The 24,040-nt window shown below is 41.2% G+C and overlaps 1 protein-coding gene across 1 annotated transcript; it reads right to left on the bottom strand.

Moving 5' to 3' along the window:
• Nucleotides 1-51: 51 nt before the first annotated feature.
• Nucleotides 52-22,950, bottom strand: MCM10 (minichromosome maintenance 10). The gene is made up of 11 exons (XM_077390140.1): nt 22,607-22,950; nt 21,683-21,863; nt 21,445-21,519; nt 21,109-21,346; nt 20,909-21,033; nt 1,614-1,647; nt 1,476-1,522; nt 1,214-1,354; nt 780-844; nt 624-696; nt 52-526 (listed from the first exon to the last, which is right to left on the bottom strand). Exons 1-11 carry the CDS (start codon nt 22,713-22,715, stop codon nt 388-390), a joined length of 1,227 nt encoding a protein of 408 aa, XP_077246255.1. The 5' UTR covers nt 22,716-22,950; the 3' UTR covers nt 52-387.
• Nucleotides 22,951-24,040: the final 1,090 nt, after the last annotated feature.

Raw genomic sequence — 24,040 nt, 5'->3', positions numbered from 1 at the left:
GAAAAAAATAGCCTATCGACAAAGTGAGTGAGTAACATCATCAAAACATGGTAGTGCCAATATCAGTAGCCTTTTTAGAATAGGATACAAATCAGCCCACAAAAAAACATAACAAAAACTTCTCAGATGATTTGAGTTTGAATTCCTATAGGAAAATACAAATTCATGAAGAGAAAAAAACCTTTTGAGAAGGCAATGGAAATGGGTATGGAAACGAGTTTTATCTCGTGTTTTTGGGAGATCTCAACCATGAAGGTATATAAGTTTAAAATTTGGCATCTACCAATCTCTACAGCATTTTTTTTTAATTTTATCTCCAATGTTTTGGGGACAAGCTATGGATGACTTTGGCATATAAATAGGCTGGTTGAGGATACTATCTTGTGATCATCCTTCTTCATCTGAGCTAACAATTTCTAATTCAATAAAGTTCCCTGAATCCTGCTGGGTTTTTTGTCTCTTTGCTTCTGGTTGTTGATTTGCTATGACTATTTTGGAAGCCATTTTCATGGCTGATGACAATAACCTGAAGAATAGAAAACACGTCAAGCTTAAATTAATGGACAAAAAATCTAATCAAAATAACAAGCATGGAGAAGAAGTTATTCTCTCCCATAGTTCACCTTTTCTCTGAGCTGCCCTTTTGTGGGTTCTCTTTTGCAAATCCTTCCCTCAGATCCTTTGGCCAAATTTTCCCTGTGATAGGAAAGCTCAAATTTTTATTCAAAGCTCAAAAATTGTGAGCTACAGAGGCAAATGGAGGGGTAATGATCTTATACCTGTAATTTCGGTAAGGCATTTTATTCCTTGTGATTGCCTATTAGTTGTCACCTTACCTGCATTTCTGCGGTTTCATATTCATCATTTAGAAGCAATACATGGGCCAACCTCCAATTGAATGCTTGGAGAAGGCTAAAATTAGCCAAATTATAGAGAACTGTTCAAATAATAAGATTACGGATAGATGAAATCCACTGTTGCTGTTTGGAAAGTTTAAGTTACATACTATCTGTCATCACACTTGAAGAGACATTGTTTATTAAAAACTTAGAAAAGCTAATATTTGTCAATCTAGGAAAATTAATGATCATTTTCTTTTTTTTCCCTTTTTACACAGGTGGTTTGCTTGTTATACAGAAACCAGAAGCGTTTAAGAGAACAATTCTGAGCAACAAAGAGAAGGATCATTATAAGCTTAAGATGTAGGGCACACCTTAAAGCTTTTCTCAATCCATCCACAGACATCACTGTCTTGGGCTTCACATGCTTAGTCAAATTTGTTCGATCTGTTAGAGGGTCAACCAAGTAAATTCCTTCTGATCTGAGAGGGTCCTTAAATGCTGTTCTCAAGTTCCTGAAATAACACGTACATTGAACGACAAAAACGAGATTTAGAGTTGCAAATGCAAGTAATATAGATAGAACCTGATAGGAAGGGCTACCATTTGGTGTGATTCGGGAAAACACCCACTTACCCGCCCTTAAGTTCTGCCCGGAAGGTAGAATATTTCTGGGATGCTTTCTGCCATTAGACAGTACAAAGTCATATCTTTAGTTAACCAGTTAGGCTAAAAATTATACCAGATCAGGCACAGTTGAGCAACCATTCTTACCGAAGTATGGTATTTGCAGTATATTCCATGGCGCCTGAAATGATATGAAGACTTGGTAAGTTTAAAGATCCAAATATTCTCAACTAGAAAATATAAAAGCAAGACATGTATCAGAAATGGAGTTTAGAAAACCACTTGGATCAATTTCGAATATGAAGCTAATAGAACTTCAGAAATGTATCCCCACACAATTCATTGATCAATTACATAAACTAAACAATAAAGAAACCTTACAAAATGATAGAACTGGACATATGCACACGATGCAAAATTTTATTATAATTATCTTTTAACACGCTCCTCAAGCTTATTTTAGATATTGAATGAAATTCTTCTCGATGCTATGTATACAACTTCTGAGTGAGATCTTTCGACAATTCTTTATTTCTATCCTCTCCAAGAAACCATGTTTCTCCCTAGGAAGATTCAAAATGCAGCATTTAAAACTATACTCGACAAAGAATGCACCAAAGTTTGAATAGTCAATTTGCACAAGTTATAATTGGAATGGCAAGCTTTTATTGACTCAGGCGAGTCAAAATCAATTTTTATTTGCTCAATAATCCATAATTGAGTTAACTCGATTGAGTCAATGATAACTTAGGGAGTTCTCAAACAGTAACAAAACCCTGTCTGTTTGATTTCCTACCACTTGGCTCATAGGCCCAATTAACATTTGAATAGCACCAGTCCAATACAATCTTGCATGGGCATCCCATCATTAAGAGATCTGCCAATTTTAAACTTCTCTTATTGGTTGTTGATAGCTTTTAGCAATAATGACAGCCTATAACAACCAATCAAAACGGACAAAAATAAAAAAAACAGTGATATTATCAAAACAAGGCATGATTCATCTAGCTGACAACAATGTGATAGGAATCCTGCTGAATGTTAAAATACTGGAGAGCTCTCTGGATGTCACAATACAAGATCTAAAGGAGTTATTCCGCCCCAGCCATCAGCCTTCTGTTCATTTTTAAAAGGAGGCATGGGATTTCCATATATGTGATGTTAGTTCAAGTTATTTAACCTAGTCTTGTCTTCAGAATTCCTATTTCAATCACCAACAAAGTTTCCTTCATTAACCGTTCTGAAAAAAAATACAGCCCTAGAAAATTAGAAAGGGAAAACACCCAAAATCCTAAGTGATTGAATAGGTGATAGCCTAAGACTCGAGGTGGATGCGCATACCTCCGATACTTATCCAGCCATAGCCTAGGCATTGGATCCCGCCTACGGTATCTAGGATGGCTCGCACTACAGAGGCAAGTATATTAAATTTCTGATAAACAGATCTTGTATGTAAAGGGTTGAATTGATGCCAATTAGTGATATACTTCGCAATTATTCACTCCAACCATGCTGAGGAAAGCAACCGCTGATGAATACAACTGATAAAGCTACATCAATGTGTCAGTGTTTCAGGTAAAAGGTTTGGACTAATAGATGAACGTTCTAGGCTTTAGATTGGAAGGAGTGGATTTGGGTTAGATTCTATAGAAGGGTGAGTAATGGAAAATATGAGAAATAAGATTTGGAAATTGCGATGGAGAAAAAAGAACACACCTATGATTAATAGGAGGTACATGATCCATCAAGAGAAGGCCATGAGCTCAAAGAATAATTATTTCGTGACGCTTTAAATTAACAACCTGGGCTAGATAGTCGATACAATGATCATGTTAGAAAAAATGATAACGATATTGTACGATGTAACCTAGTTACCATGGAAGAAGAAGAAGAAGAAGAGTGAGGAAGAAGGTAAGAGCCTATCTAAGACCTCTCATAATATATATATATATATATATATATATATATATATATATATATATATATTCACTTAGGGTTACACAAACACTTAAATACCCTTCTAACACTCCCCCTATATATATTCACTTAGTGTTACACAAACACTTAAATACCCTTCTAACACTCCCCCCTCAAGCTAGATTGTATATGGCATACAACCCCAGCTTGTTACATATATCTATCAACTTCGACTTCTTCAATGGTTTGGTAAATACACCGGCCAGCTGATCTCTAGACCGAGTGAAGGTAGTAATGATCTCTCCTCTTTGGAACACGAACGTGACAATCTACTTCAATATGCTTCGTCCTCTCATGCAACACTGGATTGGAAGCAATATGAATTGTTGCCCCGTCGTCACAATGCAAAGATGTTGGAGATGAAGGGATACTAAATTACTAATCTGCGTCAGAAGGGACCTCAACCAGGTCAATTCTCCACATGTATGAGTCATAACTCGATAATCTGCCTCTGCACTTGCCCTAGCGACCACATCTTGTTTCTTACTCAGCCAAGAAACTAGATTTCCGCCAACAAAGGAGCAGTAACCTGTAGTTAATCTCCTATTTGTTGTACATAAACTGGCTAACTACTTCCACTGCATACAGTCAAATAAATTATTTTACAACAAGCCTCCTATATCTTCCGGGGTCTTCCAACAACTCACGCTAATCTGGATAAAGCTTCACGTTGGGGTCCATAGGAACCTCAGCCGGCTTTGTTCCGAAGGAGCTCATATCCTTTAATATGTCCAGAACATACTTCCTCTATCACAAGAAAAGACCACCTCGAGAATATGCTACCTCTATACCCAGAAAATACTGAATACTTCCTTGGTCTTTGATGCAAAACTCCATCTGAAGGAAAGTTTTAAGTCGTTGAATTCCTGTCTCATCATCCCCAATAATCACAATGTCATCCACATACACAATCACTGTGTTGAATACTGAGTGGTCAATTGCACATTGCTTCATACCAAACAGGCTTTCAAATGATCCAATGTACTGTACTGTCTGGTGAATACTTCACAGAAAACACCCAACGAAAATCCACAGCATGGGCACCCTTAGGTAGTGGAACCAGCTCCCATGTACAGTTAAAGTAAAGAGTCTCCATCTCAGCGTCCATGGATGAACTAATGCCTCTGCAACTGACTTAGGAAGAGCAGCAGATGATAAAGAGAAAAGAAAGCTCATGTAAGATGGAGAAACAAGATCATAGGACACAAAATGAGAGATAGGACGAGCAGAGGAATGAGAGCGAATCCGAGAAGCAATAAGGGACTCAATAGAAGCAGAGGGGAGCTCAACGCCTGAGGCGGATCTGCCAGACTGAGGAGGAGGTGGGTCGGGGTGAGATTGTGCTGAGGTAGAAGTAGTTTGATTGGCGAGCATAATCTCGCGAGGATGACGAGAATAGACCTGCAACGGTGAAGGCAGAGCCGGCACAACAGAACCACGTATAGGAAGGGGCAAACCAGTCGCAAGAACAAGGTCAGTATCAGTGAGAAAAATAAGGCGTGTCCTCAAAAAATGTGACATCGGCACAGACAAATGATCGCCGAAGGATAGGACTGTAATACTTATACCCTTTCTGTGTGAGAGACTAACCAGGAAAGACATTTTTCGGAACAGACATCTAAATTTTCCAAGCCAAGAGCCAACTATGAACAAAGCAAATACATCCAAAGACTAGAGGAAGTAACGGAAAGGGCTCACCCGAAGGGTGAAGGACTGAAAACGAAGAACGGCCATCCAATGCAGAGGGAAGATGGTTGACAAGGAAACAAGCCGAAAGTGTTGTCTACCAATAGAGCTTGGGAACATTCATCTAAAATAGAAGGGTGACAGCCATATCCAGTAAATGCCTCAACTTCAGCTCAACAACCCCATTTTGTTGTGAAGTATATGCACACAAAGACTGATGAAGAATACCAAATGACTCTAGAAATGAATGAAATCCAAAAGTAGAAGAAAAGTATTCCCTGGCATTGTCAATGCGCAAACAACAATAGAGCAATTATATGGGTTAAAATTTCATGATAAAAAGTACAAAATACAGAGAACTCAGCATGATCCTTCATTAAAAACAATCATGTCATACGCGAGTAATCATCAATAAAGATAACAAAATACTTACATCCAAATAAAGAAGAGGTTTGACAAGGACCCCAGACATGAGAATGTACTAACTCAAAAGGGTGTGCCACCCGACTAACTAGAAGCGATGGGAAGGACACACGATGGTGCTTGCCCAACTCATAGGACTCATAACAAAACGATGTAACAGGACTCGAAACAAGTCCAGAGCAGCACAATTTGTCGACAAAAGGATGGCCCAAACGGTAGTGCCACTGGAAGGTGTCAACCGAGCTACGTAAAGCAACTGTGGTCCTGGCCGATCTAAGTAATAAAGATTGTTCACCTCGCGGCCCAAACCATTCGTCCTCCCGGTCTTCAGATCCTGAAAAACACACGAAGAAGAGAGAAAACACACAGAACAATTCAGATTTTTGGTTAACTGACTAACAGAAAGAAAATTAAAAGGAAATGTAAGAACACATAAGATTAAGGATAAAGAAAGACCAAAGGAAAGCGAGGCGACCCCATCGAAAATGAGGAGTATGTTTAATAGCCCGAGAAGCTGAAAATTGGCAGAAACAGGATGGACAAAAGCAACTACGGCAAATTCCACCGCGACCACGGGCACGACACCGAGTCACCGACGACTGCAGACATCTCAAAGAGGATACCGAAGGGCTGATCCGACTAGGTTTCCTCGGCCAATACATGGATGGTCAGAACACTTAAGAGACAAGTAGCAACCTCGGAGACCTCTAGATTGCAGAGACGGCCGGAAAACCCCCCGTTGGAGTAGTCCATATGATAACAGGTGGGGTAACGGCTGAAGGCGCCACTTCCACACCTGACCCAAGCAAGAGGGCGAAAATCGGCCATGTGATCTCGTTCTCTGACGAAGACTTCCAAGGCATCCAAACAGTGCACGACGATGCAGTAGTAGTCACACACAGTTACGATCGCAAACTTTCAGGTCAAAAGGGTCATGACGCCACATCATCTTGAGGGAAAGCCTACGCCAAGCAGGTCACATCCACACCTGACCCAAGCACGATGGCGAAAATCGGCCATGTGATCTCGTTCTCTGACGAAGACTTCCAAGGCATCCAAACAGCACGCGACGATGCAGTAGTAGTCACACACAGTTACAATCGCATACTTTCAGGCCAAAAGGGTCATGATTGACAACAGGAGATCGACAAACACCATCCTCTATTACAAGGCATTTGAAAAGATGAAGCTCAGAACAAATTAGTGCAAGCCTGTAGACTACCCTGTGTTCAGGTTCTTTAGTGACGCAGTGAAGGTCAAAGGATCGATCTAGCTACCAATCACAACGGGGACAGCACCCCTCCTTACGACGATCATGGTGAACTTAATTGTCGGAGGACGTATAACACAATCCTCAAGCGACCCGCACTGAAGATGTTCCAGGACATCGTCTCCACCAGTCATCTCAAGATGAAGTTCCTTACAAGCACTGAAGATGCTTCTAGAGTGGAGGAAGTACGAAGCAACCAAGCCGCGACTTGTACCTGTTACCAAGGTTTTTAAATTTCAATTGAAAGCCGAAATTTCAGTCCAAAATTTTGGGTTTCGGTTCAGACCGAAACCGAAATTGGGTAAACTCAAAGCGTTACAAAATTTCGAGCGAAATTTCGGGCCGAAATTTAAGGAATATCAACCAAAATCTGGGTTTTATTAATTATTTAATATTATCCCAAAATTTCAGTCAAAATTTCAGGGATTTTGCCAAAATTTTGTAGGGGATAAAATATTACGTGAGTTGATTTCGAGAGATTTCGTCCGAAATTTCGGTTTCAGTGAGGACCGAAACGCTTTCCGAACCCAAAATTTAAAACCTTGCCTGTTACGTGGTTGCCCTTAAAGGAAAGAACAAGGATAAGGAAGTTCTACCCATTGAATCGCCCAGCCTAAAAGATGAAGCACGGGTTTAAGGGGAGAGCTTGCCAAAGATCTTACCCCGATACCCCTGTTTGAAGAAGACGACGACCGAACAGTTCAGAATCGGTCGTAGCTACAGGGAGAGCTTAGAGACAACGTCGTCAACTTCCTAAGAGCTAATACAAACGTCTTGGATTGGTTGCCGGCTAATATGCCAGGGATAGCCACTGAAGTGAGAAGGCACAAGTTGAATGTCAATCTGAACTGCAAGCCAGTCGAACAGAAGAAGCGAAACTTCGCACCAGAGAGGCAACAGTACATAAATGAGGAGGTCGACAAGCTCTTTTGGGCCCGATTCATTCAGAAGATCGATTATCCAAACTGGCTGGCAAACGTCGTAATGGTCAAAAAGCCATATGGGAAGTGGAAGATATGCATTGACTTCACCGACTTGAACAAGGCGTGCCTAAAGGACAGCTACCCTCTATCTCGAATCAGCTTCCTGATCAACGCTACATCGGGAAATGAGCTCATCAGCTTCATGGACGCCTTTTCCATGATATACCAGCCTGACGTCCGAAAAAACTGCCTTCATTACCATATCAAGTCATGCCCTTCAAACTAAAGAAGAACGGAGTGACCAACCAAAGGTTTGTCAAGAAACTATTTAAGGATCAAATCGGCCGAAACATGTAGGTGTACGTTGACGATACGCTAGTCAAGAGCAAGAAATTCGATCAGCATGTAGCTTATCTGAATGAAGCCTTTGTCATCCTGTGCAAGTACCAGATGAAGCTAAATCTGACCAAGTGTGCGTTCAAGGTGATGACGAGAAAGTTCCACGGATTTATGGTTAGCCAGTGGGGGATAGAAGCCATCCCAGAGAAAATAAAAGTCATCATCGACATGTGGCCATTAAGGTCTCAAGGAACATGAAGGAGTTCCAATGGACGAAAGAATGGCAAAGCTCCTTCAAGCAGCTCAAAGAACACCTCGGCTCGCCACCCTTCACAAGGCCAAAGCTCGAAGAAGAACTCAGCCCGATAGCTCCGAGAGTGGTGCAAGTCCAAGAAGCAGGAAGGACAGAGCAACCAATCTACTACATGAGCAAAGTATTGCATGAGGCCGAGATTAGACACCAGAAGAATGAGAATCTGGCTTACTGTTAGAGTTAGTTCCCTAAAAGGCAGTACATTTTGTGTATTTCATGATTTAAGGATCGATAAAAGTTTCCTTTTAAGACATTTGTTGCGTATTATATATTCGAATGTGTGTGATGTACTTATTTCTGACACATATTCGTCCCTAGGTAGTAAAGTAGGAATGCCATGCTCAAGGATTCACAAATCCTAGGGAGTAGGGAGATATGGTATCCCGGTTCTTTGCAGATCTTAAAAGTTCCTGGTTGGGGTCGAGATTGGACATCTCTTCTTGTACACAACCAGCACCAGTTTTGCCTACATATAGTCGTGAGGTGGCTTATCATAGTCATCTGGGTAGTGGACCTTAAGCAAGAAGAGTGGATGCAACAATTTGATTGCACACTGAACAGGATCACATTAGAACAACCTATGGACAAGAGTAAGGTTACTCTACCAGACAGGACTCTTTACATGTCCTTTAACCTGAGAGATCATATTGGTATGTGGGCCTGTTCTAGAATTTTAGTCTATCTTGCGGTTCTTATTAGGGATCACATTCGGGTAGTACTGGATCTTGGGACAAACCCTCAAGGCCAAGAGGGATACCCAACATGGAATTCTCCACCCTAAATTGTAGGGGAAGATATCTACAGTTTCGGCCAGAGCAATAGGCCTATTAAATAAACCTCGACAAGAGAATTTGATAAACGGTTTATCAAATGTTTTTCAAAAAACACTTGCATGTTTTTGAAATGGTTTTGCAAATGCATTTGTGGGCCCTAAACTGCTTGATTGGAAAGGTATACCATGAGTGGGCCCAAGGGGTAAAAGGAGTCCACTCCCCATAAGATCCAACTCAGTAGATGTTTGCACATATTAGATGTGGTTAGCTGTATGATGATCTGACGGTCATCTTCAGAGTTACGTCTCAATGGAGGCCATTGATCCAATGCGATTATAGTTTAACTACGGAGCAAGATTGCAGTGGGGCCCATCTTTAGGTTTTGTAGGATCGACCGTCGAATCCCTGCAATCCCACTCATAACTCAAATGACCCTTATACATCCTTTTGGCTTAGGGTCCCGCATTTACCAGATTGAACGGACGGATCAGATCCATTGTATTTGATACAAGGCATAGGTGTACGTAGTTCTTTTGGCGAATATACACCATGGGACAGCGGGGCCCATCTTTAGGTTCTATAGGATCAACCGTCAAATCCCTGCAACGATCCCACTCATAACTCAAATGACCCTTGTACATCCTTTTGGCTTAGGGTCACGCATTTATTAGATTGAACAGATGGATCAGATCCATTGTATTTGATACAAGGCATAGGTATACGTAGTTCTTTTGGTGTATACACACCATGGGACACATTTGGAATACCAAATTAGTTAAGAGTTAACTAAAGGGTAATTTGGGAAATTCAAATTTAATAGATGGAGCTTTTTTCCCATTGAATGGGACATATTTAATTATTGAATTAAATAATTGATTTTATTTAAATTGCAAAATAAAAGGCAAATAGGACAAAAAATTGGCTTTTTTAATGGGGGTGGGTCCCACCCAAACACATCAATATCCCTTTTTGTTTCGTTCTTATTTCTGTAATTTAAAATAAAAGTTGGATAATCTCTATCGAGATAAAATGGGAAAATTAGAGAGATAAAGAGAATTAGAGAAAAAATAGGAATTTGATTGTGACTCAAATTCAAATTGATAAAACACAAGATGAGAACTTATAGGAGAAAAACGCCCCACCCTAGATGGAGAATTCGCCCAACCCCCTCTTTCTTAAAAGGTTCATTGAATTTAGTCCCAGGATAAAGGAGGAGGGTTGGCATCAAGTTGGCAGTCAGCCGTAAACTTTGCCACTTTTCTATGAAATGAATCCTATAGAAAATTCACCTTCTTAATGAAAATTTTCTAAAGGATTCATTAGCCTACCCCAACTAGTTTGGGACAAAGGAATCCTAACTTCCGAGCCTGCGACGATGAGAACGATCGTGGTCGTTCAAGGAGTAGATCACACAGACGATTTCCATTGCAGCTGAAGTAAGATATTGTTTTCTACTCTATGTATTTATTTTTATCACCATCAGATCATCTAGACCCTAGGTTCCTAGGTTAACGGGCAAGATTGACCAAAAAAATTTATTCTATGCGACTTCTAATTCTGTTGGGCATAGCGATCTTGCCGCCCGGCCAACAATAAAGTCTTTAAGTCTTAGCTAACTTCATCGTGCAGTGCACCATCCCCGACAACTAACCTGGAGGCAAAAAGAAGAGGTCGACCTTGGCAAACTGATTTGGTTACTTTTCGTAGACGGTTCATCCAATGCCAGCGAAAGCAAAGCCTACCTGATCTTAACAGAACTTAACGACCTCATCACGGAGTATGCTCTATGATTTAACTTCAAGGCTTCTAACAACGTGGCCGAGTACGAAGCACTGATAATCGAGATGAAAATTGTTCTGGATGTCAAAGCATAGCGATTTAAGGAACACAGCGACTCTGATGCAGGAGCATCCCCTAGGCATTTTACATCAGCCTTCATATCTCCTTAAGGTAGTTGCTTTTTTTAGAATACCTAATGATTTTCTATCATTTTTAGTTGTCTTTGCATGTCGATTTCGCATTTAGTGTATGCCCTTAATGGTCTTTTCCATTTTAAGGGTAGTTTAGGAAGTAACTTTGTATTAGGGCTGAGATATAAAGCCCCTCATTTTCTCTCATTTGCGGAAGTTTTTGGATGATTTGAGTTTTAGAGAATTTTCTCTTTTGAGAGAGCTTGGCTCCTCTTGTATTTTCATCTTCTTCCTTGAGATAATGGAGTTTCAAGCTATTGAATGTAGCTTTTCTTCCATTTCTCCCATCCAACCTTGTTGCATGCAAGGATCGTTGCCACGATTCCGCACTTGATCCGATCTCGTGTGTCCCCACGCTCGAAGTAAGATCAAGAACCCTATCTTCTCCAAAATTCCCAAAAAAAAAAAAAAAATATGATCTAGATCGCTACGCTCTACATCAATTTGGTATCAGAGCTAAAATGCAAAGCTTTACAGCCTTTGCAGATTTTGGGTAGGGAAAATTATTGATTTGATAAGCTATTGAGGACGATTTTGTCATCTGTCGTCGAATACTGGAATTTGGAAATGAATGTTTACATCGCTTCCAATGCCGTGCCTTCGGAAAATTTATAGATCTGAAAATCTGCATGTTCGTTTTGAAGGGTTTTGGAGTGAGCTGCTTTAGAAAAGAGGGTTTCTAGCTTAGTGTGGAAGCCTTCCCTTCTGCTTCGAGTGCTTTAACCTTGTTAGTAAGGAAAGGTAATTTTCTGAATCCTTTCTTCATTACTATTTTACATTCAATACAACTATAAGTGCATGTGAAGAAGATTTGGGTCAATTTGAAGAGAATATTGCTCGATTCTAAGCTTCAAAGTATCTGAGCAATCTCCAAAAGAACTGGATAATTTGGTTCTGATTTGGTCCTGTGAATCTTGTTGTTAATAAGAAAGGAATTTGATCCAAGGATCTTCTTCCAACCATCATCACAGATCCAGGACTTCCCTTTGAATTAGCTGGAAATCTACATTTGGGATGGATTATTGCATGTGTTCTGTTTGCTGAATGTCCCCGGCATGTGGCTGATTTCAGCACCTTAATTTGTGGTCTTTAGAGGAGAAACTTTCAATGCAATTTTAGTGTTGGTGGTTATTCCCTCTGCATCTTCAGATCAGTAACTCCAAGAGCTACTTAAGACATTGAACTCTGCATTTCCTATGGATTTGTGCCTCATTGATGTGTGCTATATAGAAACCGACAGCAAGTTACCAAGAAAAATTGAATGTTGTCCATTGCCATCCGGTTGTGCATTTGTTTGTTAACAAGTTCAATCCATATCTAAGAGAACTGAAATTGCCAAAGCCGAACAAGAAGTGCTCCCAGCTATTTTAGAAAAAGGGTCCATCGAATTGAGAATCCGCTACCTTGGGTCTACTATTACTCATATGGTGACAGGATTGCCTGTCGAGAGATGATCCAAAGAGCAGCAGCTTAGCAGAATTTTGAGAAGTATCTGTGATATTAGAACTTCTAATTGTAGCAGACAACTTTTATGAAAGTCTCTTAAACAGGCTGGGACAAGTACCGCATGTTAAAGACTCCTAAGGACAGATTCTATCATTTGCTCAGTGAATGTTTTCAATGATGGAATGATCCAGGAATTTACCTTCAGGTTCACCCTATGCAGCCATTGAGTCAAGACTTGATAACTCCATCCTATTACAAGAAGAAGAACAGGCGTAAACACGTTCAGGTCCATGGCGGGATTAAGAATGGTGGAATAAATTGAATAATCCTTTGGGTTAGAGGGAAATTAATTACAATCTCTCGTGGATATTAGCTACCAACATATGAATAGCTCAAGGATAATTATTGGATCACTGTTTCTTAAATTGTTAACTTCCTGAACTGTTTTGTTACTTGTTAGCACACTGATCTCTCACAACACAAAGGAGCATAAGGTGGGATGAAGATAGTAAATGGCACTAGGTATGGCAATAGCTCAATGGGCTTCTTGTGACTATCATAAATCTAACAACTGTTGGTAGAATTTTATGAAATTCTGAAGACCCTTGCTGCTACCAATAGTGCTCAAACTGTTCACTTAAAATTTGAACTTGAGTCTGCTTCTCATGGTCACTTGTTGGTGGCTCAATTCTAGTTGATCACCGCGGCAACAATTAATTCAATCGGTCACTGAGTTCCTATTAGTTTAAGCCCTTGGATGGAGCAGTTTTGCAAGGAAATTAAAGTCTGATTACTTCATAGATGCCATAAAATTCTGAGATTCTTCTGTGCCAGTTCAACCAGCATTAGTATATTAAGGAGTAATTGGTTACTGGATATGCACAATGCTTGTGGATTCAGCTTGCTGCCCTTGATTGGAATATTTTGTAATTCATTTAGACCACTTGGAGCCCAACATGGATATCAGGATCCTACTTTAGAGAAGTAAGAGTGTCAGTTCAGACCACTTATTCCGTAGTTTCAGTTCCAAATTAACAGAGATTAGGCAGTTGATTGTTTTATAGATTCAATCAAAAGAGAGTTTCCAGAAACTGTTTTAGCTACTGACTTAGGAAAGTGTTTCAGTCACACTAGCATCCGGTTGACGACGTCAGCAAGAGTATTGGCTGAGTATTCCACTTTTGTTGTTGCAAAGCGAGGTCACGCCTTTTGATCCGTGCAATGGCTCCACCATTTATTCCTCACATCTACGGCTATGGTGATGTGGAGACCGAGTGCTTGTATTGGGTCAACAACCTTGATGGGTATTATAGATTCTATGGCTTCAACCATTGTAAGACATTACGGCGTGCTAGAGAGACTGTTAGAATGAGTGCAGAGTCTATGTGGATGCTCATAGAAAGAGAGCGTTGTGACTTGGGCAAACCTCCATTCCACCGATGGGAGCAGGTCCGTGATCGCTTGTTGAGGATTTATGCTCCGACAGAGTATCGACGGCGACGTGATGAGGAGAGAGCCCAAGAGGACCGATGGGAAATATTCTTGGCCCAGCATCACCGAGAACGAGAGGCTTGCCATAAGCAGAAAGATAATCTTGATTCCCTCACCATGCAGTTGCAGAGACTCAAGAGACATGCACATACATCTCCTTCTCCATCCCTAGAAGCCGATGATGAGGCTAGCGAACAAGAAGGGGAAGAAGAGATAATGATTGAGTCAGGAGAGGTCGTTGGAACCATCATTTTAGAGCCAGGATGGTGGCGTGCTTGACACCCTTGTTGTTGATGATACTAGTGGTGAGCTTATTGTCCTTGATAGTGAGGCTGTCGATGATGATGATATTGAGATTGTGACAGAGCACGCCGAGACAGAGTCTTCTGCACCGCTGGTGAGTATAGTTGCAGATGAGGTGCATACACACAGACATTACAGATGACATTACCTTTGCCACATGCACAGATAATGTCTTGGCAGATGTTGTTCTTATTGAGATGGTGTTGCCTATTGTCATTACACCCGATACAGATCACATATTTGGTGAGATTACTGCTGATTTGCATGGCGGACCACTATGCCACTGCCACTTTCAGCATATGCTTATTTTGATATGGACTACTACCCCTCCAGACTCCCACATTTGTAGTGATGATCCATTCTTGATGAGATGCATGGAGCAGGCTGACTTTTATGGATTATTTCTCTCCCTGAGAGAGTGGATCATCTACATATTTTATCCTGGCGGAGTCCTTCCATTGCAAGGCTGATGGAAACTCGAGGACAAGTTCTTTCAAGAAGGGGAGTTTGATGCAGGAGCATCCCCTAGGCATTTTACATCAGCCTTCATATCTCCTTAAGGTAGTTGCTTTTTTAGAATACCTAGCGATTTTCTATCATTTTTAGTTGTCTTTGCATGTCAATTTCGCATTTAGTGTATGCCCTTAATGATCTTTTCCATTTTAAGGGTAGTTTAGGAAGTAACTTTGTATTAGGGCTGAGATGTAAAGCCCCTCATTTTCTCTCGTTTGCGGAAGTTTTTGGATGATTTGAGTTTTAGAGAATTTTCTCTTTTGAGAGAGCTTGGCTCGTCTTGTATTTTCATCTTCTTCCTTGAGATAATGGAGTTCCAAGCTATTGAATATAGCTTTTCTTCCATTTCTCCCATCCAACCTTGTTGCATGCAAGGATCGTTGCCACGATTCCGCGCTTGATCCGATCTCGTGTGTCCCCACGCTCGAAGTAAGATCAAGAACCCTATCTTCTCCAAAATTCCAGAAAAAAAATCCGGTCTAGATCGCTCCGCCGCGCTCTACATCAGACTCCCAACTCGTTGTCAGTCGGATTACAGGCAAATACAAGACGAGAGAACCGAGGGTGGTGAAATATTTGGATGAGGTAAAGAACATCATTCCGAAGTTCGCCAAGTTCGAGATCGTACAAGTACTAAGGTCATAGAACACCAAAGCCGGCGCCTTATCCCGGATAGCAATGTCAAACTACTCTGACAGACTGACCTGATCACAATATGCATGGAAGTCCTGTAGAGGCCAAGCATAGAGGATGCTGAAGCCATTATACAAATAGAATCCGAGCCGAGCTGAATGGACCAGTTTCTTGATTGCCTGAGAGACGGTAAGCTCGGAAGCTCAGTGCAAGATCAGCTTGGTACACCCTCATCGACGGCTAGCACTATAAAAGACCCTACACACTGCCATACCTCAAATGCCTCCGACCAAGCGAAGTTGGGCACGCCCTCAAAGAAGTTCATGAAGGGGTCAGCAGCAATCACCTGGGGAAAGAGCACTAGAACATGAAGTTCTAAGGAAGTGATACTTTTTGCCGACCTTGCTGAAAGACGCTAAGAACCTAGTTCGGAGATGTGAACGCTGACCAAAGTTTTGTGAAGATGTCTTATATTCCGGCATTATACATGACCTTAACAAACTAATGAGTGTGACACATACTCGGGTTGAGCTGTGTTGTGCAGTTGGGGTAAAAATCGACATTCAGTATGAGCCGAACACGTGGCGCCAAGGTCGGAGGGCAAGGAAGTCATTCCGCACCTCTTCCAGAAGCAATAAAAAACTGAGCCCTAAAGGTAATCCCATTGGTGGCGAGATAAACTTGGAAACCAACTTCTTAGGAAGTTTGGCCGACCACAAGACTTCGCAAAACGGCGAGTTTCCTAAATTGCTGCAGACTCCAAGTGTATAACAGGGGAACCAAACTCCAAGGTACGCACTTCAATAACCACTCACACTCCGTTCCTCAGCTCTTCTTGGCTTGCACAATTTCTACTATTAGTGCCCTGCCTGACTGAAGCATCGGAGGGTTCCGTGGAGTCCAAACTCCGGGCCTTATGATGCCTTCTCTATGCTGGTAGGTCGTAGGTCACCACGGCGGCCAAGCTCCTCGCAGGACTACCTAGCCCGAGAGCCTCAGTTCAGATTTCGGCATCAACATTTTTCACTCCTATCCAGCGGCACCAGCTTGTCTCCCATCTCCAACAGCCACTCTATAACATGTCTTTGATACCATGATCGTTGTTAAAGAGAGCATGCGGCCATTCATCATAATGAAGCCCCTAGAACTATTGACCAATGCTCCCACAAACGAACCAGTGGACCTTTACCATGCATTACTAAAAGTCAGGATTGACAGCCGATCAACATTCTGCCTTGCAAATGCTCTTAACACTCCCTAACCTCTACAATCAATATTTCTCCTACGTGGAAATTGCAAAAATGGTCGACGAGAAAATGACCAAACATGAGCAAGCAAAATTGAAGGAATGGGATGATGGGCTTATTCTGCATGATTAAGACCAAGCTCTCCTCTTTCCAAACCAAAGAAGTTGAGGCACGGTTTGACAGTCATTCAGCATACCTAATGGGTCGGATGAAGTTGGCTGCCATTCCTAGATTTTTAACTTTACCTCAGTTGAAAGTTTCCTTGGCGCTTGCTTAGACGACTTGAAGTCTGGTTTGATCAGCAAGCAATGTTTTACAAGCTTAACATGTCCTAGTAGTCCAAAGCAAAAAAATTGGATAACTCCCTGAGCATTTCAACCGTCCACTCTTTGAGCACGACCAGCAATAGAGCAGTCTAAGTTGGTCGCAAATCATGTATTGTTCCCAATCTGACTTCCACCAGAGGGTCCTGAACGTCAAACTTGGTTTTCTCCAATTTTGGCGGGACTAACTGAACTTCCTCCATAGTCAGCTCGTCATCGACTGGTTGCCGATCCAAATGACCGACTAAGAAAACTGAGTTTTCTCCAACTAAGGTAGTAAGATTTGCCTTGGTCATGCACCCACAAATTCTCTTTCCGGCAGCCCTAGCACAAACCAGCCGTTCACTTGCTTTCTTTGACCGATCACTCATTGTCAGTCAATCTATCAATGATGGAAATTATCAGCCTCTGAGGAATTAGAAACTCTGGTCGTTCCTCTTTATTATTGATAGTAAAAGTGGGATTTCTCCACTTACCTGATCAATTGAATAGTACTGGGCCAATTCCACAACAGTAAAACATTGCTTCCACCATGTTGGAATCTGCAATGGACGAAAGGCCGTCAACCATGACCATCTCCACCTTGTCATCGTACCAAAAAACAAGGAAATGGTGATGCCTTGATCACAAAGAAGGTCGATACAAAGAAGCTAGCTAATGCTAGTAGCTTGCTAATGCCATGATAACATAGAAGGTCAATAATCTCCGGGCACTCTCAAGAATCAATTCTAACAAAAGTAGCCTTTTTACCATCCTCTTGGGGATGGAATTGACAGCAGGCACATTATCAATTAGCACCTGGGGCACTAGGTGTACTTTGATGTATGTTGGGTCATTACAGGCGTGGGCTTGTCAAAGACCATCTAGTCTTGAACTTCGATTGAATTTTCTTTGGCCTACTACGCAGCAACGGTCTCCACCATGGCTTCCTCTTTCAAGTACTCCACGTCGTCCTCAGTGCCCGTTAGTTTGACCTTGCCTCTAAGTGTTTTGACTGGATCAGGACCATATTACAATCCATCTGATCATGCCCATAACCAAAGTTTTTGTTGTAAGGGTACCTTCTTGAAGAATATCCATTAGGAAGGCTTTGACTGTTGCGTTGGTGATCTGGACATCTCTTAACTGGTCATCTGATATATCATCACTGTCCCTGTTAGATGATGACTCTTGACCTCAGGGTGGTCGATAGATGTCACTTCAGTCTCTTTCCTGTTGTGAGTGACTAGTTGAAGTCTCCCCCGAAGCAGGCTTCTTTGCAGCAGCATCCTCTTCTTTTAACTGGTAAAAGAGTTTCATGCACTACTTAGATGTTATCTCCACCCTGAGGTGCCTGATTTGATTAACTTGCTCCCACTCGGCCCGGGCGTTTGCCGCCTGATCACGTCTCCTCCAGAGACATCATTTTGCGTCTTCGTTACTCCTCAGACGGTTCTTGGGAACTTGAGATGTTGGACGGTGGCCTATCTTCCTAGGTCAACGATGGGTGGTCTCACCATTGTTGGAGCTGTTGAGCTAGTTGGTCTCCAATGGCGTGACTTGGGAAAACAGACGACCTTGCTGCGAGCCTGCCTAAAGGTACGAGGGGCAGATGACTATTGTCTAGGCCACTAATTCGGCCATGGATATGACATGGGTTGTCTGCCTCTTGCCATTCTGAGGCACATAGGGTCTACCATCTTTGATAGACAAGGGGGCCTCCGAGGAAGTTTATTACAGTTGTGTCCGATCGGGTTCACCGTCGCTATTTGCCAACATTGCTCCATATCAATGGCATATGACCCTTGTTTAGGAGCGATGGGTGTTCTGGTTCGGGTTGGCTGTTTGGGCCACGCAACAAGACACTTGCAGATTGCATCAGTCAAACAATACTGGCTTTGAGGCTGAGCGGCCTGATCAACCGCCTGCTTTCCTTCGTCATTGGCTCATTGCCAATCGAACTTTCCTTCGGCTTTGGGATTTCTTTGACCAACAGCGTGAGGTCGGTCAATGCGCTATTAACTTGGATGAGCTTCAAGAATGGATCCGTTTTTATGCCCATCTTACTTTCAAGAAACTTGAAATGGCCTCTCTCAGTATTGTCCTGGACGACATTGCGAAACATAACAAAGTTGATAGTTGAATGGGATTTTCAATCATGCTATTTACAAAATGCCATCCCTTTCAACTCTTTTGCCGATGGTGCTTATGGTTGATAGGTACTCAAATGAATTGGCCGGGGAGGAGAAGATGAAAGATCTCTTCAGCCTTTGTAATATAGAACAAGTATTGGCATTTTGTTTCCAGTTTTCCTGGATTACAAGGCAGCTCAGTCTTCTTTCTCACCAAGGCGTGTCAAGTGAAAGACTTAATAAAGATCATTTCTACCAATGGTAACTCATAGTTAGAGACATGAGCATAATTATTGAAACATTTATTTCGGTCATTTTCTTACTTCAACAGCCACTCATATCAAGTGAATGACGAACCTGGCAGATAGTTCATAAAGGTTAATGTTTTTGAAGTTCAATATTGAGTCCTTGAGTCAGTTTTATGAACTCCGGCTCAGAGAACATTACCATGCATCGATTCCAAGCATTTTTAAACCGAGTAATGTATTAATCAACCGTTTCATTTGGTTGTTGCGCCTAGAAAGGTCAGCCATAGATAACACAGGTTGCTCCCTAAAGTATTAAGAATAGAATTTTTCTTCCATTCAGCTCAATTGTGGACAGAGTTGGTGGGCAGGCATATGTAACAAGTAAAATCCATGCCAGTTAAGGAGTTGTCGAACAACCTTAACTTTAAATAGTCATTGGTTGATGCCTTGCAAAATTAAATGTTGAAGCAACCAATATGTTCAACCATGGATTTAAATCCCTCCCCTAAGAAAATGGTGAGTTTGGAACTTTATACCATCTGGGGAACTCGTTGTTCCTGTCAACCTAGTCAAGGTATGGCTTTCTATAAATCGGCTGGGCTATTTGCTGAGAGTAGGTTTGCCCGACTAATCAAATTTATTACATTTTTCATGTTCATAACAAGGGCTTGTGAGACCATTTCTCCCAGCAACTCAATCGGTCTTAATTTGAAGATCGTTTGTTGAGTCATTGTGGGCTCAAGGAGTCTTTCTAGAATAACTGATCTTGGATACTAGCCGGTGTGTGGGGTCGGGAGATCCCCCTGAGACCGATCCAGTTGGGTCAGCTATCATTATTGGGCCTCCTCGCGTCAACCAAGGAACTCCCACACAACGAGAAAGACAATCAATGATTAATCGGCTCTTCAGGACCAAACTGTTGTTGCTCTCTCATGAGAACTATCAATTGGTGTATATTTTTCATTGATTGTGATAGTTCGGTGTTCCTTCCTAATCATGACCCTCTTGTCGAACAACGGCCTCTATTATCTGCTAAGTACGATGATTATGTAATGAAATCCAACATGAATAAATTCTTTTAACTGTGTCGATTCTTTAGCTTGATGTGTCTCTTTGTATTTATAAACTGTGGGGAACCCGCAACGTTCCATCACTCCTCTCGCTCTCTCCGTATTTTGAGGAATAGTTTCCCAAGATAAACTACACATTGTACTTCCACCGATCATCAAATCGTCCTTACAAGTAGCACAAACCTGGCCAAACATAGGCATCTTTGCCAAACCCAAAACACCTAAATCTTCTGTATGATTGTGTTTAAATGTTTCCATTGATTTGTTAGTTGTCGGATAGGTTTTCACCCGTCAGATTTTTTTAGAATACCATATCAAAAGTCTAAACAAAAAGACAGATAGACGTCGAACCAGAATTATAGGAATAAGAGTTAGGGGCATACTTATTTATGACCATAGTACAAGCCATTCCATCCTTCCTTTTCCCTTTACAAACGCCATAATCAACAGAAGTCCCCATCTTCAAAAGTTGTCCAGCTGAATATACACTCAAAGAAAATCCCTTACCCTAGCAAAAGATGATGAAAGTTAGGGATGGCCTGAGTTCTAATAGACATTTTTATAAACATTGTTGGAGATGTACCTGAGCATCCTTGCGTACACCTGAATTGAATAGTGCAAAGATTGTTCCAACTGGTTCCTTCCAATTTTTCGTATAAGCATCTCCGAACAAGAAAACAGAAACATCTGATTCATTTAAGCACCCTATTTTCCATATGCAGAAATTCTTCCCAGTAGAACTAACTTTTGGGTTTCCCTTTTCGGTCAAGACACCAACAGTGGCCCAACAACCCGAAATAGTATCCCCTACCAGCGAATTCCTAACAAGAACCCACAAATGAAGTCATACCCACATTGGAGTCTTATAAAATGAGCAGATGATATTTTACAAATGGGTCAACCATGTAGAATAAGGTACCTTATGGCTGGCAGTTGAATGAAACGGATATCAGAAAAATGATTGCTAAGGTCTAAGGCAGAGACCAAGAGATTCCTGAAACAAAAAACCAATAAATCATTCACTTATCATCAATTTAATCTATCGTTTTGGTAGGTTTTTTTCTTTCAAAGTTAAGTAATATCATTTTCAATTATCCACTGTCATGATACAAATAATTTAATCTGAGCCAGACCAGTGGTAGGGGTTCTTGACTCACCGTATACGCAAGCCTGAAAATTTCTCCACAACGACATTTTTCGAATTTTTTGGTGGGTTTAATTTGTGAGCGGGGTCGACGGGATTCGGATTTTCATCAAGGTAGTCCCTCACAGCTTCTCTGAACACGGACATGTCGACATTGTGCAACCCCTTCGGTGATCCATCATCAGAAAGATAACCTGCAAATCGCATAAATTTTTTTAACGATAAAGAATTGGATTAATAAGAAAAAGGACCAGGGAATCAGCCCGGCGATATAGATGATCAATCTACAACCCGGGAAGGGAAAAGAAAAACAATAAGTACAGGACAACCCATAAATTTATGCAATGCAAATCTAATAAATTCGAAACACACAAACTTCATATTTTTGCAAATGAAAAACTTTTTTTTTTTTTGAAATGTGTTGAGGGTAAAAACCAAAGTCCAATCAGGGGGAGACACGTGGCACGCGCAGGCTCAAGCAGGCCATAGGCAAAAGGGCAACTTCACCACTCTTGTAGAAGCCCTAGAAACCTTAGTCCCTGTCTGGATTGCAGGAATTTTCTGAAAAAATTTGGAAAGGAAAAATATTTCCAAGATTTTCTACTTTTCTTACACCAGACAGAAAGAAAAAAAAAAAAAAAAGATAACTTGAACCAACCCTATTCACTATTTACTTAGGGATCTTCAATTTATTATATTCCTCGTATCATTTCCCTCTAAATAGTGGAAAGGAAAAAGAAACCCAATAACATTTTTCTTCAAGAAATGTTTTTCTTGCAATCCAAACAGAGCCTAATCAAAACCCTAGAGCTGGAGCTCCAAAATGATTTGAGAATAAAGGACTTAAAAATGAAGGATGGGTGAATCTAAAAGTTACCCAATTCAGATTACATGGGAAAGAAGAGGGAAATGAAAGACTGAGAAAAGGAGAAAGTACCTGATGGTGTTTGGGTAGTATGGAGTGACGAAGGAGATGCAGGTGGGGTTTCTAAAACCCTTTCTTGAAGGGAAAGGAGGAGATCCAGATCTTCTTGATGGGTCGACATGCTTTTTTCTATCTGCAGAGGGAGAGCTGTGGGAAGAAAAATATCAGACGGTTTGAGGGTTTCAAGTTCAATGTTCTTAGTAAGTAGTCTGTAAATTAATGTGGGTGGCGGGGGGATTTTGAATCATTGGAGGGAAATGAAATGATTAGTTTCTTTTCGTTGTATAGACTAACTGTCCCGCGCAAGTCATAAGGTGCAACTCGGGTCGGGTCGGGTCCTCGAGGAACCCATTTTCCCAACCCGGACCCGACCCGACCCGGCCTGAGGAACCTTTTTTCCAACCCAAACCTGACCCGGCCAGACTCAACCTGAGTTTTTAAGCTTAAAGAAATAAAAAATCATAAAAAATGTCGGGTTTCACTCGGATCGGGTTGCCAAACCCTTCAACTCGAACACGATCCAAACTCAACCCCACCTGTCCCAACCTTTTTCAGGTTGAACCTGACCCGAGTTGCACCTCATACCCGCGAGAGAACCAAATTCTGAGTGCGGTGCATGAGAACAAACAAATTGGACAACATAATGCTCTTTCCTGTGGACCCGAACACATGGAAGGTACTTGTTCTGGTTTACAACCTGACAGATTTGGATTTTTTAGCAGTATTACTGATCTATGGAGGCCCCATGAGTAGTCCATTTTTTGGGAGAAACGTAACAGTTATTAATTGGGATTTGCTAGCGTCCATCACAAAAAGGCATTTTGCGGATGGACTGTTGCATGTGAGAGCAGCCACACAGGCTCACTTTTTTGCAGATTTTGTCTCCATTCACAAGGTGGCTGCTCTCACATGCAACTGCCCATCTGTGAAATGCCTTTTGCGATGGATGCTAACAAATCCGTCATTATTAATAACAAAAAGATTACAAGTGCATATCTTGGCATTAAAAAAAAAAACCCTCGTAGAAGAGAACAGTAGAAGTTCTTGATTTGGCTAACCAATCATCTAGATTATTCGCGCTTTTAGGAACAAGGAAAAAGAATACAGCTCTATCTATACCTTTGTTGTAATTCCTTTTCATTTTGGCAATCGGAACGGAACGTTCGAATTGCTCTTTCGTCGACGATTAAAAGAAAAAAACTAATAGTTAAAAATGTGAAAAAATAAATACAAAAAGCAGAAATTATTAGAAAATACATATAAGAAACAGTTAAATGGATCAAAAATGTAAAAAAAAACATATTTGTTGTATAAAAATAAATTCAATGCAATTAATACATAAAAATCCAAAAAATATACAAAATACATCTCTCATAGCTCAATCATCACAGCTCCAAAAACCTCCTAAGGGCTCTCATATTAAGGATCATCATACTCAAATGAGTG

The sequence above is a fragment of the Tasmannia lanceolata genome, unplaced genomic scaffold (assembly GCF_043159265.1).
Source record: "Tasmannia lanceolata isolate RefF3 unplaced genomic scaffold, GAP_Taslan_0.1 ptg000011l, whole genome shotgun sequence".
NCBI classification, from domain to species: domain Eukaryota; kingdom Viridiplantae; phylum Streptophyta; class Magnoliopsida; order Canellales; family Winteraceae; genus Tasmannia; species Tasmannia lanceolata.
Note: the sequence above shows the minus strand (reverse complement) of the source record. Positions and strands in the feature narration are given on the sequence as shown.

Coding starts and splice junctions, on each gene's coding strand:
- MCM10 (XM_077390140.1), bottom strand. CDS start 22,715: ATGTCGACCCATCAAGAAGATCTGGATCTCCTCCTTTCCCTTCAAGAA. Junction 21,864..22,606: donor TACTACCCAAACACCATCAG/GTACTTTCTCCT, acceptor TGCGATTTGCAG/GTTATCTTTCTGATGATGGA. Junction 1,523..1,613: donor ACTGCAAATACCATACTTCG/GTAAGAATGGTT, acceptor GTCTAATGGCAG/AAAGCATCCCAGAAATATTC.